The following is a 15,960-nucleotide window of genomic DNA, read 5'->3' as shown; positions in this document are numbered from 1 at the left end:
ACTTTATATGAAAAAATGTTTGTCCGAAAATCATGTTGGGTATTTTGATATGTCCAACACGTCGAATATGTCAAATGACAAGAATTATGTTGGTAGTAATTAGCAGTCTGATTTTTTCATGAGAGTTTATTGAAAGGGTAACAAATCAATTGGAAGTTCTGTAGTTCAATTCAATGGGACATTTTCGTATTCTAACGTTCAAAACTTGTAACCTATTCCACAATTAAAAGTTCCCATGTGAGGCAACTTTTAATATCGACGTTATTGATTCCTAAAATACGCTTATTTTTCGAGATACCGACCATGGGTGGTGAATGGCTAATTTTGGTATTACTTTATATTTTTGATGACAAGGAAAATGTCAATATCACAATTTTACCATAAGAATAAAAACAATAAAATACGTTTTTCTTAAAATTTAAAGTTAAATTTAAAATTAAAAAGGTACAACTAAACCTAATTTTCATTGTTTTGGTGCAATTCTCCTTTCAAGTCTCCTAGTCTCCTTTTATATCTCCTACAAGTCTCTTCGCTTGTGAATAGGTTTAACTATATCTACGTTCCCGTCTTCTGGTAGTTTTACCTGTTTTAAACCAGTTCTACTTATACAAAAACCCAGATTTTTTGCGCCATGCTTTAAAATTTCAGAAGGTATGCCATCTGATCCAGGAGCTTTGTTTTGTTTAAATTTTTGTATTGCTTTTGCAACCTCATCTAACGTCTTTTATTTAGTCTATCCTCAAAATTTTCTATCCACCATTTTAGACCTTGTTTCACATGAATAATGACGCAATTGTAAGAAGGGTTGAAAATGGGAGACTAAATTAAGATAATGGAATTCGGACCAATAGGGATGAAAATAAAAGCCATCGCTGCAAGAGTAAACGGCATACTAAGTACATAAAAATAGTTTTTTTCTACAGAAAAATTTTAAGATCAAGAATGACGCAACTGCAGATACTGTTGAAAATGGGGAGATCACATTCTTCTTCTCCTTCTTTTTGTATAGACATGACTGCCTGTTTTTTCAATGTGCCTCTAGTAAGTTGTCGTTCCATCGTTTTCGTGGTCTTCCCACTGATCGTATTCCTATTGCGATCAAATTAAGATAATGAAATTCGAACCAATAGGGATGAAACTAGAAGCCATCATTGTAAGAATAAACGCCATACCGATGCTCCGGACTATTACTCCTTATTTAATAACTATTTTAAATAATTCCAAATTTTTGATGAAGAATGACACAACTGTAAAAAGGGTTGAAAATGGGAAGATTCAATTAAGATAATGAAATTCGAGCCAATAGGGATAAAAATAAAACCATCATTATAATACTAAACGCCATATGCTTCTGGACTAGTGTTGCCCAAAGTCGTTCTTAATCTTGCAGTCTTGGCCTTGTTCTTGCGTTTCTTGTTCTTGCGTTTTCGCAAGATCAAGACCATGACCAAGACCGCCTTATTTTAGCAAGACCAAGACCAAGACTGACCGTGCAAGACTTGAGCAAGAACAAGACTAAGCCTGCAAGACTCTTGCGTCTTGCAATTGCGTCTTAGGATTAAGTGTCATTTTAGGGAATATAGTTCGGATATATGCTTAGAGACTATGAGACGCAAAAAAATATGTAAGAAAAATTTGGAAAATTTGGAAAATTTGACTTATGCGCATTATAAACAATACCATAAACATACACAGCGAATCAAAATATCCATTAAAAGAACACTTGACATATTTATTTGACACATACTCAGAGGTCGTAACAAATTATTAAAATGTAAAAATAAAATAGTTTGTACATTTTTTCCTAGCAGACAACGCCTGCGCTCTGAAATTAATTATACTTGTCTAGATGTTGAGAATAGCTATCCTTTCATAAAATAATCTTTTTGTGTTCCGACAACGATAGTATAATAATATCGCATTAAAACTTTTTAAATATATGTCACCTAAGCTGATAAAAAATATAATACGATTAGCATACCCACTGTTAAGGACACCCACTCGATCGTTTTTCCTCGATCAGTTAGTAGGAATCTAAATACCACATCGCAAAGACTAAACATCGTACTTTTAAACTTTGTGCAGAGTGTGCAATTAGATCTACAAATCTACAAATCACCTTTTTTGTTCCCTATAATTCAAAACACCTAAAAAATGTATGCCCGGGCTGAAACAATTGATTTTAATAATTTGTTAATTTTTTTAAAATAAATACATATATCAATAACTCACAAATTACGGCATTTAGTTAGAGGGAATGTTACATGAAAAATAATCAGTATTTATTATGTTTCAAAACGCAAAAAATATACAGGATGTTTGAAATGTCAGGGTGTCGTATTTGAAATACGAAAGTTCATTAAATTTTCAGAAAAACGGAAGATCTGACAACAATGTAATTACCACTATAATATCGGCCGCATCAGAAGACCTTTACCCACCAAAATCTATAAAAATCGTTCAAGCCGTTTCCGAGAAATTTGAAGCGTTCCATACATAAAACTCACTCTGTATAAATGTTATTTAATTAAACTGTATGTATTACTTTGTATTAATTCTTGGTAAAAAAAATTAATATCAACCAATAATAATGTCAAAGCTACTGCGTAGTGCTTACCTACTCTTCTGTAATTTAGTTTTTGTATTGTTTTTAATTTTTATTTGAATAAATGCAAATTGTGTAACTCTTTTATTCCATTTCATTTCATATAATGTGACAGTCCATCAGTCCCTTTCTAGACAGATAATGTTCTTTACTACAGTCAAATTTATGTCATTAATTTGGTTTATTGTGTTTTAACCATGTTTTAGCACATGTAAGGTTATTCAACGCAAACGTTTATTAAGAAACAGATTGACTCCCGTGGGACATGGTAGATAACTCAGTTAGTTAGAGTATAGGCAGGGATAGTTTAGATCGTAGCTTCAAACCCCACCTGATGTGATTTGTTTAAACATTTATTAATTTGGTTAGTTTTTACTATGTCTATGTTAAGTCAAGCTGAAAATGTACCTATAATTTTACGTTGTTCTAAGATCTAAAGTAACGTTTAATAAATAGCAATATACTAGTTTGTAACTGCGAGACTTGCAAGACTCTTGCTGCAAGACTAAGACCAAGACCAAGACCGGGAGTGCAATATCAAGACCAAGACCAAGACCAAGACCAGGTGTATTGGTGCAAGACCAAGACCAAGACTGTCTAAGTCTCGTCTTGTTCTTGCATTTGGACAACACTATTCTGGACGATTACTTCTCATTTAATCCTTATTTTAAATATTTAAAAATCGTTTTTTTGCTCTCCTGAGAAATTTGGCTTTTTGCAGTTACGTCATTCTTATTCCGGACCGGCGATATGGTCCTGATCACCAATAATGTTTCCTGTTCTGTTTCTACTATTTTCTCTACAATTTAGGACGTAAAATAAATGTTTCATTTACATATTTTTGGTTCATCAGTGTACTATTGTCTTGGTTTTAGAATTTTTTGTAGGAAGAACTCAATGTGCTTTTTCTCAAAATCGATATTGGTAATTGTTTGAATTCCGTCTCTGAATGATAATAAAATTCATTACAAATTCATCAAGTGCGCGATACCCAACGCGAGAATTTTGCTTTAATTACAACGTCTACCATTCCATTTGACACTTATTCTTCCTAAATTATTGTTCCAAATTAAACCTCATTAATTTTGCGGAATTACATTTAGAGTCTGCGTTATTATGCTGTACGGAAAAGCCATAGCTCTATAACTGTGGATGTGCAGAATCAAACGAGAGCGGTTGACGAATTAGACAAAATACAAAATTAAAATAATTTAATATTTTGGAAGAGAGATGACTGATAACGAAATTTCAAAGAGGTTGATGGCGAATGAAGTCGTCAAAGTGAAGACTCATAATTTATTTTCTGTTGGTAATTAATATTTTGTTCGGAAAAGAGTAATTTATTAATTGCACGGAGACACTTTCGTTGTATAAGAAGCATTTATTAGCTGAAATATTATGAAAAGCCGAAATAATAGACTGGTATAAATTTTAACGTGGGCTACATGGAAAACTTAATTAATTAACCCATTAGCAAGGGAAACCCAATTTTTTTCTAAAAAAATAATTGTTGTTTAAAAGAAATCAATTTATGTGGTATCAGCAGTATAAAAAAATAAAAAAAAAACTGCATTTTACTTTAATATTTGATGTGGTTTGTCTATGTCTCTTTAAACCAGGGCATTTAGCACAAAAGAAATCGATTTTTAAATAGAGCACCTAGAGACTTGCATTTTTTGCATTGTGTTAAAGATGACATCAGCAAAAAAACTTTACTATACAAAAACGTATACACATAAAAGTGTATAAACATGTCAAAATAAGGGCCATGTAAATTATTACATATACATATTATTTAATAATTAAGAGCCAGATAGAGGGTTTTTGGGGTCACTGAACACAAATACGCAATCAGAATCGACCCCCGATGCACCTGGTTCTCGGGGTTATTGTTAAGACACGTCATCTGGAGTTTCAAGGGTTTTCGGGACTCAATTGATGCAAACAGATTATTCGGGAAATTTTTGGGGTTGCTAGAGACGATTGCTAAAGTCCTATTTTTATTAGATCTATCGTTCATTTCGCGAAATATTCGCTTTTTTCTTGTGAAACTTGGTGACACCCTTTTCCTTAGGCCTCGCTCAAATCGTGAGATTTTTTAAATATACACAGTTTTGCATGTACTTAACTTACCTTATCTTAACTGACGATTTCAGGTTTTCCTAAGGATAGATTTTTTTCGCTTCCCCCCTTAACGAACTGCCCTGTATTTAGAGCGAAATATATGGTAGAGGTATATCTACAGTTGCTGCAAAAATCCCTGCTTGGGCTCCCCTGTCATTAAAACATTAATTAAAAATTTATGAAATGATTTTTATTTTAGGTATATTTTATGATAAGTTGCTAAAAGAAATTAAAAAATGAACTATTAAAAGAATTATGGAAAATGATGATACGGAAACATCTCATCTAAGTGGAAGCAATTTTTTTTCGAATCTATTTTTTTGGTAAGATAACATATTATTATTACGTCAGTAAGATTATACGATTCTTTAATTATATTTTTAAATCTATATAAAAAAACTCATTGATCTACTCTATGGCATATTATGTATAAGTTTTTAGTTTGTGAAAACTGTTATTATAGATAGCAGTGCGTAAAGGGTTTAAAGTGTGCGTGAAGTAACAATGTATTTTAAATGGGATTTACTTTTTCGCACTGTTTTTGACACACTTTCATATAATCGTAATTCGCGTTGTCATGGTGATGATATTAATGAGCAATAAATTACAAGAAAAATTTTGACAGTTTTGTGGTTTAAAAGAAATTATAATTTTCAAATGTCAAAGTTCTAAATATTGTAGAATAGAAATGAATTCCAGTGACGAAGAGTTACAGTTTTTTTATTTGTTTATCGTAGATAAAATATTGTATGAAACTGTGTGTGAAGTACTTTTTGCGAACTTACGAGATGTATAGCACTCGCTCCGTTGTCGCTTGTGCTCTTAACATCGCGTGCGTTCGCAAAAAGCATACTTCACGAACTGTTTCATAACACTCTTCGATAAAAAAATAAAAAAAAACTGTAACTCTTCGTCACTGGAATTGATTTCTATTCTACACTTTTTAGAACTTTTAAAAATTCTAACTACTTTCAAACCACAAAACTGTCAAAAATTTTGTTGTAAGTCATTGCTCATATTGTCATCACCATAACAACGCGAAAGTTAAGTATATTTGATTATATGAAAGTGTGCCAAAAAAACCCATTGGAAGTGTGCGAAAAAGTAAGTCCCATTTAAAGTACATTGTTACTTCACGCACACTTTAAACCCTTCACGCACTGCTATGTATAATGACAGTTTTCACAAACTAAAAACTGATACATAATATGACATAGAGTAGATAAATAACTATTTTACTTCCCTTTAATTTTAGAAATTTTTAGCGAACTCCCTTCTTTTTTTTTTCAGTACCATATTAGTCCAGTCGGGAATCATTTGATATTGCATGGTTCGAATTTTTATTATTCTAACCTTTAAAGGAGATAAATAGTACCGTTCTGAAATCTGAACGTGTCTGGAATCTGAAAATAAATCTGAAATTGTTCCGAATGCGATTTCCTATAATTTCTTTTTAACAATTTTCTTCGTGCGGTACATATTTTCCGAGTTAAGGGGTAAATAATTGAGAGGGATGAGAGTATATTTATTGAATTGAATCTCGGTTTGAGCTGCCCCAAATATTATAATTTTAACGTTTAGTGGAGGTCAACAGTAGTGTAAAATCGCAACAGAAATCTGCTATTACGTTAGCCGCCATCTTGGTTTTAAAAGATAACCATTGTTTCGCCATTGTCAACTGTTCAACAAAAATTCCTACAATTTTTTGAACAGTCGATATTTTCCGAGTTGAGAGGTAAAATAAGAGAAGGGGGAAGCATAGTTATTGATTTAAATCTCGTTTATTATTAACTTTACATAAATGCAACCGTCTACGTTTATTTTGTTTCTCGTTTTAACTCGGTACAAAGTCAAAAATGATAGCAGTTTAGATAGGTAAACTATTGATGCATTGGTTGAAGAGATCCCTATCATCGCCCGGTGATTTGATTAGGCCTGGGTTTACAGTTTACTTTAATCTTTATCGAAACTCACTTCATCTTTCCTCCTTAGAGGTCGCTAAAGGCATGCGTTGATTCAGTTTGATTCAGTTCAGTCTTCTTACGAGCCTCTCTGATAACGGGTAGAGTTAGAAACACATGTCAGAGAATGGTAAAAGACTCGAGTTGAATGAAACGCAACCCTCTATGTTTATTTTGATCCGTATAATAGTTTTTTTTGTGAAGAACGTTTGTCAACACCATGCATATATGTAGTACACAAATTGTTGGTAATAATATTTATTTACGTATTTTTTATATTTTCAGTTGGTTTCCAACATTTATAGCTGCAGGTCTCAAGAAAGAAATCGGTGAAGATGATATGGGTGTAATAAAACCACACAAATCCAAATATTTGTCTGATAAACTAGAAGCTTTATGGGAAAAAGAATTAAAAAAGACAAATCCTTCTTTGTTAAGGGCGCTATTTAAACTTTTCAAATATGAACTAGTCGCGGCCGGTCTTTTACGGATTTCTCTTGATTCCATTAAGTAAGTTTTATTCTAAATATTTTTAGATTTTTTAGTTTAATTAAAAAATTTCCACAACTCCGCAAATAACTGTAAACTTGATTTTTATTTATGCTTTTCAAATATGAATTATACTCAGCCAATCTTTTAAGGATTTCTCTTGATTCAATTAAATAAGTTTGATTTCCGAAATATTTATATTTCCTTATTTCAATTAAAAACTTTTAAAACATTAATAGTCGAGGAAATGAAGCATTTTGGCTCGCAATTTTTTCGTCCAGCATGGATTTACTTGAAATATTTACAGAAGGTAGGGAATAGTCTAAGGATCATTTTCTATATCATACCGCTGTACGCTAAAACCTTGGGGATGGTTGCCACCCCATCTCGGGGGCGGGAATTTTTTATTACATTTTAGCCATGTAAGTCGATGTAAAAAGTATTTCTAAGAAAAAAATGTTTTTTACGTTTTCTTCGTAAAACTAATATTTTTCAAGTTAGTCGCGCTTCAAAGTAACAGTTTTTCGATGAAAAAATCGACTTTTTTAGAGGGTTTTTTGAGAATACCTCCAAAAATATGCATTTAATCAAAAAAACTGTAGGTATCAAAATTGTATCTTTTAGTAACACAAACCAAATTCTTTTTCTGCAATATCTTTAAGACCAATACAATTTGAGATACGGCATGTTAAAAGTTAGCTTTTTCATCAAATGCATAATTTAAAATATTCAAAGTAAAATAACGGAAAAACTTTGCATTTTTCGAGAAAAACCTAAATAATCTTTTTTTAAGTATGCAGATAGGCCTTTCAAAAAATAATAATAAAATTTCTAGCCTGAAAATTAAGCGACTTATTTTCAAAAAAATGGTCTTCACCTTTCTGTAATTCCTTTTATATTTATATTATCAATACACCCAAGAAGGTTGACCTATTTAAAAGGTCTAGCTTTAGAAAAATTGGAGTTTAAAGAAAAATAAATTTTTGGGAATTTCCCATTTTTCACCTTTTAGTTCAAAATATCTCCGAAAATACTGGAGATACACTAAAAAATGATGGATTACTAAATTGTAGCTTTTTTAATAACTAAAATTTTCTTTTGCATAGATTTTCATTTTGGTGAACAGTTAGCGAGATATACAGCCGGTTTCCGAAACGTTATTCAAATCTTCGATCATCTAATCGAGCTGTTAGATTTGATCAACTGTTAACCAGTCACCAGTTTCTCAAACGTCGATCATCTTAAAATTATATGATCGTAGAAAATCGATTATCTGACATACGATTGGTATCGATACTGTCACAATCGGCTGTCATCCTTCAAAATTTCATTTTATAACCAAAAAATTTCAATCCATAGTAAATACCAATGGTATGTCCACCAACCAAAACAATGAAACCTGGGAAAAAATAGCGCTGAATTTCCCAGAACTCCCAAGCAGCTGAACACTGCATATTTTATATATACTTAAAAAGGGTCACTCGCCAAAAAGTAGCAGAGAAAAATGTTAAGTGTATAAAACTTTCGGTTGATTTAGAGCTATATGGATTAATTACATTGCAGATTCAAAAATATAATGAGCAGAAGGTTTTGGACCAGTTGAAGAGAGACCAAACTGTGGACAAAGTAGGTATACTTAAATTTAAAGCCCTTAACACCAGGTCAGTCGAATTACACTATTTCTGAGTGGAATATTTTTATAAAAATATAATCCAATGAAACTAATTTCATGATGGGAACTAACCTAGTGTTGAGACAATAGAAGTTTAGTATTTGAGGGTGTTAACGACAAAGAGGTGCAAGTCATATTTGTGAAATGATGGAAGTGTTGCTTTATAACTTTGATAAATAGACATTTTTTCATCAGGAAAAGTGGTGTAAGTATTTACAGTAAAAACTTACACACCACTTTTTCTCTGAAGAGGTCTATGTATATAATATCAAGATTATAAAATAGGGCTTACATCGTTTCAAGAATATGACTTACACCACTTTGATTTTAACCCATTCATTTCTTAATCAGTAATGAACTAATGAATTGTTTTCAGAAAGACATACTTGCAACAGGTGGTGGCACATTTAGGCCTCGTCTCACAGATGTAGGGACACAAATGTTGGGTTTGATTGGCAATCAAATCCAACCTTTACCCAACAGATGTGACAGTGCATCTGGTTTCTTCACATCTGGTGAGTCCTTATTTTATTAATTTATTTAAATAAAGGTAACTAATTTTAAATTTATTTAAGTATATATATAAAGCCTGATCAATATTTCCAATATTATCTGAACAATAACCTGTATATGGTCTTGATCTGTACAAAACTTCTGAATTAGAACGTTTTTTTGTTCAGCACGTTATCCACAAATGTAGTAGAGTGACCATTAGTTTAACTATTTAAAACTATTATCTGATAATGCTAGGTTTATGTATTCTATGGATGTAGCAATAGAAAGAAGCTACCTTCTGTTATAAAGGATGATTAGAAGAGGAAGGTATGGTATAGTCGGTCTAGTAGGTTTTCTAAAGATAAATTTAAGTTTATCCATTGTTTCTAAAGTACGTACATAAGGATGTAAGTTTTTGAGTGAATCTAGAATGTTTTTGGCATCTGAAAGATTTCCATTTAAAATAGATATTGTATCCTACAGTTCTAAGCCAATTTAAGATTTTTTGAAAGGTATTATTGTTTAAAGTTTGATTGTTAAAGATATTATTTATTTCTATGTTGATCAATAATAAATCTGATAACAAGGGTGATAAGCGGTTACCCATAGCCAGACCTTGTGCCTATCTATAGACATCATTAAACAAAAAAAAGATCTTTTGTAAACCAAATTTAAGCAAACTCAAAATATGAGAATTAATATCTATAAATAATATTAATATGAATTAATTATTTATTCCAATTCTAAATTAAGGTAGATTATTAACTTAGCTATTAAGATAGCTAAAGTAGATAAATAAAAGTAACTACCTACCTAATTCGAGAAAGATTTTTTTTATAAATAAAATACTATCTGGTACATCTAAAACAATTGAATTTTTTTTATTTTTATAGTTGCACAAGATAGTCAAGTGGAAGTAGATTACCTACAATTAGAAGACACATAGCAGACATCCAATGTACCCTCTACTTCCACTGTGCTGCTCAGTACACCGACAACAACTGCTGTCCTGCCCAAGAAGACAGCCAAGATGTCTCAGGCTCGTTCAAAAAATAAAAAATTAAAAGATGTAGGGAGCGAAACCCTTAAACATATCTTTTACAAAAAAAAATTGAAACAGCAAGACTAGAAAAAATAAGTAAGATAGTATTTTTCAACAAGAAAAAAAGAAATTTTAGAAGTAGAGCTTCAAATAAAAAAATTCGAACTCAAATTATTAGGTAATAGTGGTTAGGTATGTACCTAATAAAGTAATTTTAAATAAAAATTGTAATTTCTTTAAATAATAAAATTAATAAAAAAATGTGTTTTTCAAAGTTTATTTACCCACCTGTTAGAATGAGTTATTACCTACTAGCTTCGTCCTCTGCTTCTTTGTCTTAATGCATTCCACAATTCTTCATTTGTTATGGTGTTGGGCCAATACATCTTCAGAATATTTTGTGAGAATCTATTTACAAAAACTTTTCCTTGCATTTCCTTCTGATATTGTTCATGTCTCACTCCCATATTCCCATATAGTAGTATTGATTTGATGATATTAAATGTGTTTTGGCTAATTTATGTTGAGATAATATGATATGAGAGGATTTCAAATGCCTGTTGTCTGTTATTCTTTTTCCTATTCTATGTTTAATGTTTGCCTGGACTCCACCTTTTGCACTATTATACTATCAAGCTAGCAGAATTCTTTAACCTGTTTTATTTCTTCTTGATTGATGTATAGTTTACCATGCTCACTTTATTCCTATTCTCATCTCTACTATCTTATTAGTGATGATTTTAAGACCAACCTTATCTGTCCGTTCTTCTTTATCACGTTCTTCATGTCATCTATTCTATTGTATGTGATAATCAAGCAGATATCATATTACATATCCCAAAGTTGGATTTAATTGGCAACCAAATCAAATTTTTATACAACAGTTGCAGATGGTGCATCTGCTTACTTGCCATGTAGTGAGTCCTTATTTTATTTAATTATTTAACAAAAGGTAAGTATGTAATTCTAAATTAAATATTTAAAATTAAACAATATTTTTTTATTTTCACACTAACACAATATGTTGAAGTAGAGCTAAACTAATGCTCCCCTGTAGCACCATCTACATGTGTGTGCAGCCCAATATACAGTGAGCACGTAAAGGTTGGAATAAATTCATTTTCTCGAGAATGGACGATTTTGAGAAAAAATCGGCATTATCATTATACTAGTGACGTCACCCATCTGGGCGTGATTATGTCATCGATGATTTTTTTAAATTAGAATGGAGGTTGTGTGGTAGCTCATTTGAAAGGTACATAATTGAATTTTCTAATCAGTAATATAAACATTAACATAATTACTTATACAGGCTGCCCAAAAAAAATTTTTTTTTATTAAATTTATTGACATAAAAAGAAGAATATATGTCATTTATTTAATTCAAAATACACTTTACTGCTCTTAGAAAACAGAAAGAAATGTTTATTTGAAAAATATTCATTGCTTTTCGCTTAAATTAAATGTTCAAAGTGTCAAGAGGCAGGTGGGTGGCTGCTTTAATATTGAATTTAAGCAAAAAACAATATTTATTTGTCAAATAAACATTTTTTCCTGTATTCTGATAGCAGTAAAATGTATTGTGAATTAAATAAATTACACACATTCTTCTTTTTATGTTAATAAATTTAATTAAAATTTTTTTTTTGGACAGCCTCTATAAATAATTATGTTATTGTTTATATTACTGAATAGAGTATTGAATTACCTTTCAAATGAGCTATCACAAGGCCCCTATTCTCGTTTAAAAAAATCATGGATGGCGTCATCACGCCCAGATGGGTGACGTCACTAGTATGACATAATGCCAAAAAGTCGTAATTTAAAAATAAAAATTGACCTGTTTCGGGATTTATTTCCAAAATTGCCCATTCATGAAAAAATGAATTTATTGTAACCTTTACCTGCTCACTGTATAATTACACTATATATTTATTTTTAAAAATTATAATTACTTTACTTACTTACTTAATCAGTAGACCCATTAGTACCTTTCGGTGTAGGGCCATTTATAATACAATTCATTAAATTACAATTCAATAAATTACAATATTTTACAATCTTCTGGATTGTCCTAGCTCTTAACGAACTTTCTCCATTCCTTCCTATTGGATGCCATCTGTGTTGCTTCCTGCCAAGTCTTACCCTTACTCTGCAGTATCTGCGAAATGTCACTGTTCCATTCTTTGATGGGCCTTCCTCTTCTATTCTTACCTATTGGTTTGGCTTCCCACACTCTTTTCACTTGTCTATCATTGTCCATCCGGGTTAGATGTCCGAACCATGCCAATTTTTTCTTCTTGATTGAGTCGAGTATCGGCTTGATTTTGAGTCTTTCTCTTATTTCTTCATTTCTGATTCTATCTGTTCTTTTTACTCCTATCGTTCTTCTTAGGTATTTCATCTCTGCTGCCTGTATTCTGCTCTGGTGTCTTTTGTTTAATATCCAATTTTCTGCTCCATATGTCACCGTAGGTCTATATATTGTTTTGTATATTGTCATCTTGGTCTTTGTTGATATTTCTTTGTTATTAAGGAATCCTCTATTTAGTGCTTGGAATAGTTTTCCTGTGTTTTCCATTCTGTTGTTAATATCGTCCTCTATGTCTCCTTTGTTGTTGATTACTGTTCCTAAGTATTTGTATGAATTTGTCTGTATTAATTGATGTTGGTCTATCATTATTTCTATTTGATCTTCCGTCCCTTGTTTCCTTGATATTTTCATTATCTGAGTCTTCTCTTTGTTTACGTTTAAGTTGTATTTGCTTGCTTCTAGGTTCCATTTCTCTAAGTTGTATTTCAGTTTTTCTGCTGTTTCCGCAATTAATACTATGTCGTCTGCAAATATACACATCTCAGCGTTTATCATTTGCATTCTGTTCCAACCGATGCAGTATTTCTTGAAAGTTTTCTTACATTCTTTCACTATCTCATCTATTACATTTATGAATAGCACTGGGCTGAGACTTCCCCCTTGTCTAACTCCTTGAGTTGTTTCAAATGGTTCTGACTGTATATTTAACATTCTTACTGTATTTGTTGTTTTCATGTATATACTCTTTGTTGCTTCTATCAGTTCTTCGCTTACTTCCTTCTTCTTTAGGCTTTCCCATATATCTTTTCTTTTGACTGAGTCGAAGGCTTTTTCCATGTCTATAAAGCTCAGGTATATTTCTCTATTTTTCTTTAATGCTTTTTCTATTACTTGTTGCATGGTAAATATATGGTCTTGTGTGTTGTGTCCTTTCCTGAATCCACTTTGTACGTCCTCTAATTTATGTTCTATTTCTTTTCTGATTTTCCTTTCTATTATGGTTTCGTATACTTTTGCTGCTACACATAGTAGTGATATACCTCTATAGTTCTTACAGTCTCTTGTGTTTCCTTTTTTGTATATAGGTATAATTACTGCATTTGTCCATTCTCTGGGTATTACTTTTCTCTTCCATATTAGGTTATATATGTATAACAATTTTTCTTTTGCTTTTATTCCTATATATTTCATCATTTCTGGTGCTACTTCATCGCTTCCTGGTGCTTTTCCAATCTTTATCTTTCTTATTGCTTCTTCTAGTTCTTCTTTTTCTATAGTTTCTGGATTTTCCGTGTTTCTTATGGATACTCTCTTTATGTGGCTTTCCTTCTCCATTGTGTTCACTTGATTTCCATTCAGTAACAGCTGGAAATGTTCCCTCCATCTTTCCATTATTGTTTTATCGTCATTTATTATTATTCCTTCCTTGTTCATTATTTGTTTCAGTTTCGTTTCTTTGTTGCTTCTTAGGTTTTTCAGTGTTCTATAAAATAATTTTACGTTTTCTGTGCTGTTTTCTTCCATTTTTCTCCGAATTTTTCCCAACTTTTCTTTTTCTCTTTCCTAACTATCTCTTTAACTTTTGTTCTTTTTCTCTTATAATTTTCATATTTTTGTTGTGTTTTGTCTTGTATGTATTCTTTCCATAATTTCTTCTTTTCTTTTATTTCTCTTTTCACTTCATTGTTCCACCAAGACGTTCGTTTCCCTCTGTTGTTATTTCTTGTGGTTCCACATATTGATTTAGCTGTTTTTATCATCGCATTTTTAAATTTTCCCCATTCTTCTTCTATTGTTTCTGTTATTATATGTTCATTGTCTATTTCTTTCTCTAGCCCTTCTGTGTATCTTATTTTCGTTGTTTCTTCCCTTAGTTTATAAATTTTTATTATTTCTTTGTGTTCTCTGTTTATGTTCTCATTTCTTTTTATTTCTTTTCTTTTGCTTTTGAATGTGGTTTCTAGTAGATAGTGGTCACTACCAATTTCATAACTCCTTTTCACCCTTACGTCTCTTATCCAGTTCTTCTCTGTTTTTTGCACTATAGTATAGTCTATAATTGATTGTTCGTCTCTTGATTTGACTTCTCTTGTGATCTTGTGTATCCTTTTATGTTGGAAGTGTGTGTTCATAATCACCAGGTTATTGTCTAGACAGAATTCAAGTAGTAATTTTCCATTTTTGTTTATTTTTTCCTCCCCATACGGTCCGATGACATTGTTCCATTTTTCTGCTTCTTTCCCCACTCTACTGTTCATGTCTCCTGTGATCACCATTTTCTCTGTACAATCATTTATCACTTCTTGTAATTTGTCCCAGAACTCATTCTTTTCGTTTTTTGTTGCGTCTTCATCTGGTCCATAGCATATGATTAGGTTTGTATTGGTTTCCTCTGTATCCATATATATGTCTACTCTTAGTATACGTTCGTTGTAATATATCCAATTTTTTACTTTGTTGATACTATCCTTCTTAATCAGGCACGCTACTCCTGCCTGAGCTCTCTTCGTTTCTTCCACTCCACTGTATATTAGTAACATTCCGTTTTCTAATATTATTGATCCTCTTCCTTTTTTCTTTGTCTCTGTTATAGCTACTATTTCAATGTTCTTATCTCTAATTTCTTCCCCCAGTTCTATTTCTTTCCCATTTATACCTCTTACATTCCATGATGCCATTTTCAAAATTGTTCTGTTCTTTTCTATGTTTAAGTTGTACTTCAATTTGTTTTTCCTTACGTTTGTGTTATTATCTTTAAATCTGGTCATGTCCCTGTTCTTTGCCTGTTTTGTTTCTCGGTCCATCATTGTGTTTTCTACAGCTAGTTTTTTGAACAAGTTGGTTCTGTATTGTATGTTACTTTTTCTATCCGGCTTGTTTTTTGGTTCCATTTCCACTTAATGCCTTCAATAATTATGAATCCACATCCAATTTTTGTCCTTTTCCCATTAGTCTTTTCCTCTGCTGCTATCTTCCTAAGGTTTCTTTGTATTTCTATCTCTTTTAATGTTAGGTCACATTCTATATATACTCTATGTTGTTTATAGCTCATTAGTTTACCCTTGGCTTTCAGTATTTTCATTTTGTCTTCGAATTTTTTACATTCTATAACACACATTGTTTCATTTATCTTTTGTACCCTATTTATTTCTGATTTTACTCCCATTTTTGCTTCTATGAAGTTCTCTATTTGCTCTGTTCCTATTGTGTCTAGTGGTAAGCCTCTCATTATTAGGTTATTTTTCTTCTTTTCTTTCT

The 15,960-nt window shown here is 31.5% G+C and overlaps 1 protein-coding gene and 1 long non-coding RNA gene across 2 annotated transcripts in view; both read left to right on the top strand.

Moving 5' to 3' along the window:
• The window catches only part of LOC114345942 (ATP-binding cassette subfamily C member 4-like), a 116,395-nt gene that overhangs the window by 21,387 nt on the left and 79,048 nt on the right, over positions 1-15,960 (top strand). Inside the window, exons 2-3 of the mRNA XM_050649859.1 lie at positions 4,929-5,052; positions 6,976-7,200. Of these exons, the coding sequence (XP_050505816.1) occupies positions 4,985-5,052; positions 6,976-7,200 (293 nt within the window). The 5' untranslated portion in view covers positions 4,929-4,984. The remainder of the gene's footprint in view (positions 1-4,928; positions 5,053-6,975; positions 7,201-15,960) is intronic.
• LOC126884079 (uncharacterized) lies at positions 8,563-10,408 on the top strand. Its single transcript, XR_007697836.1, has 3 exons — positions 8,563-8,805; positions 9,228-9,366; positions 10,240-10,408. It is a non-coding gene; the product is annotated as an uncharacterized LOC126884079 (long non-coding RNA).

This window comes from Diabrotica virgifera, chromosome 4 (genome assembly GCF_917563875.1).
Source record: "Diabrotica virgifera virgifera chromosome 4, PGI_DIABVI_V3a".
Lineage (NCBI taxonomy): Eukaryota > Metazoa > Arthropoda > Insecta > Coleoptera > Chrysomelidae > Diabrotica > Diabrotica virgifera.
This window is presented reverse-complemented; position numbering and strand designations above follow the sequence as displayed.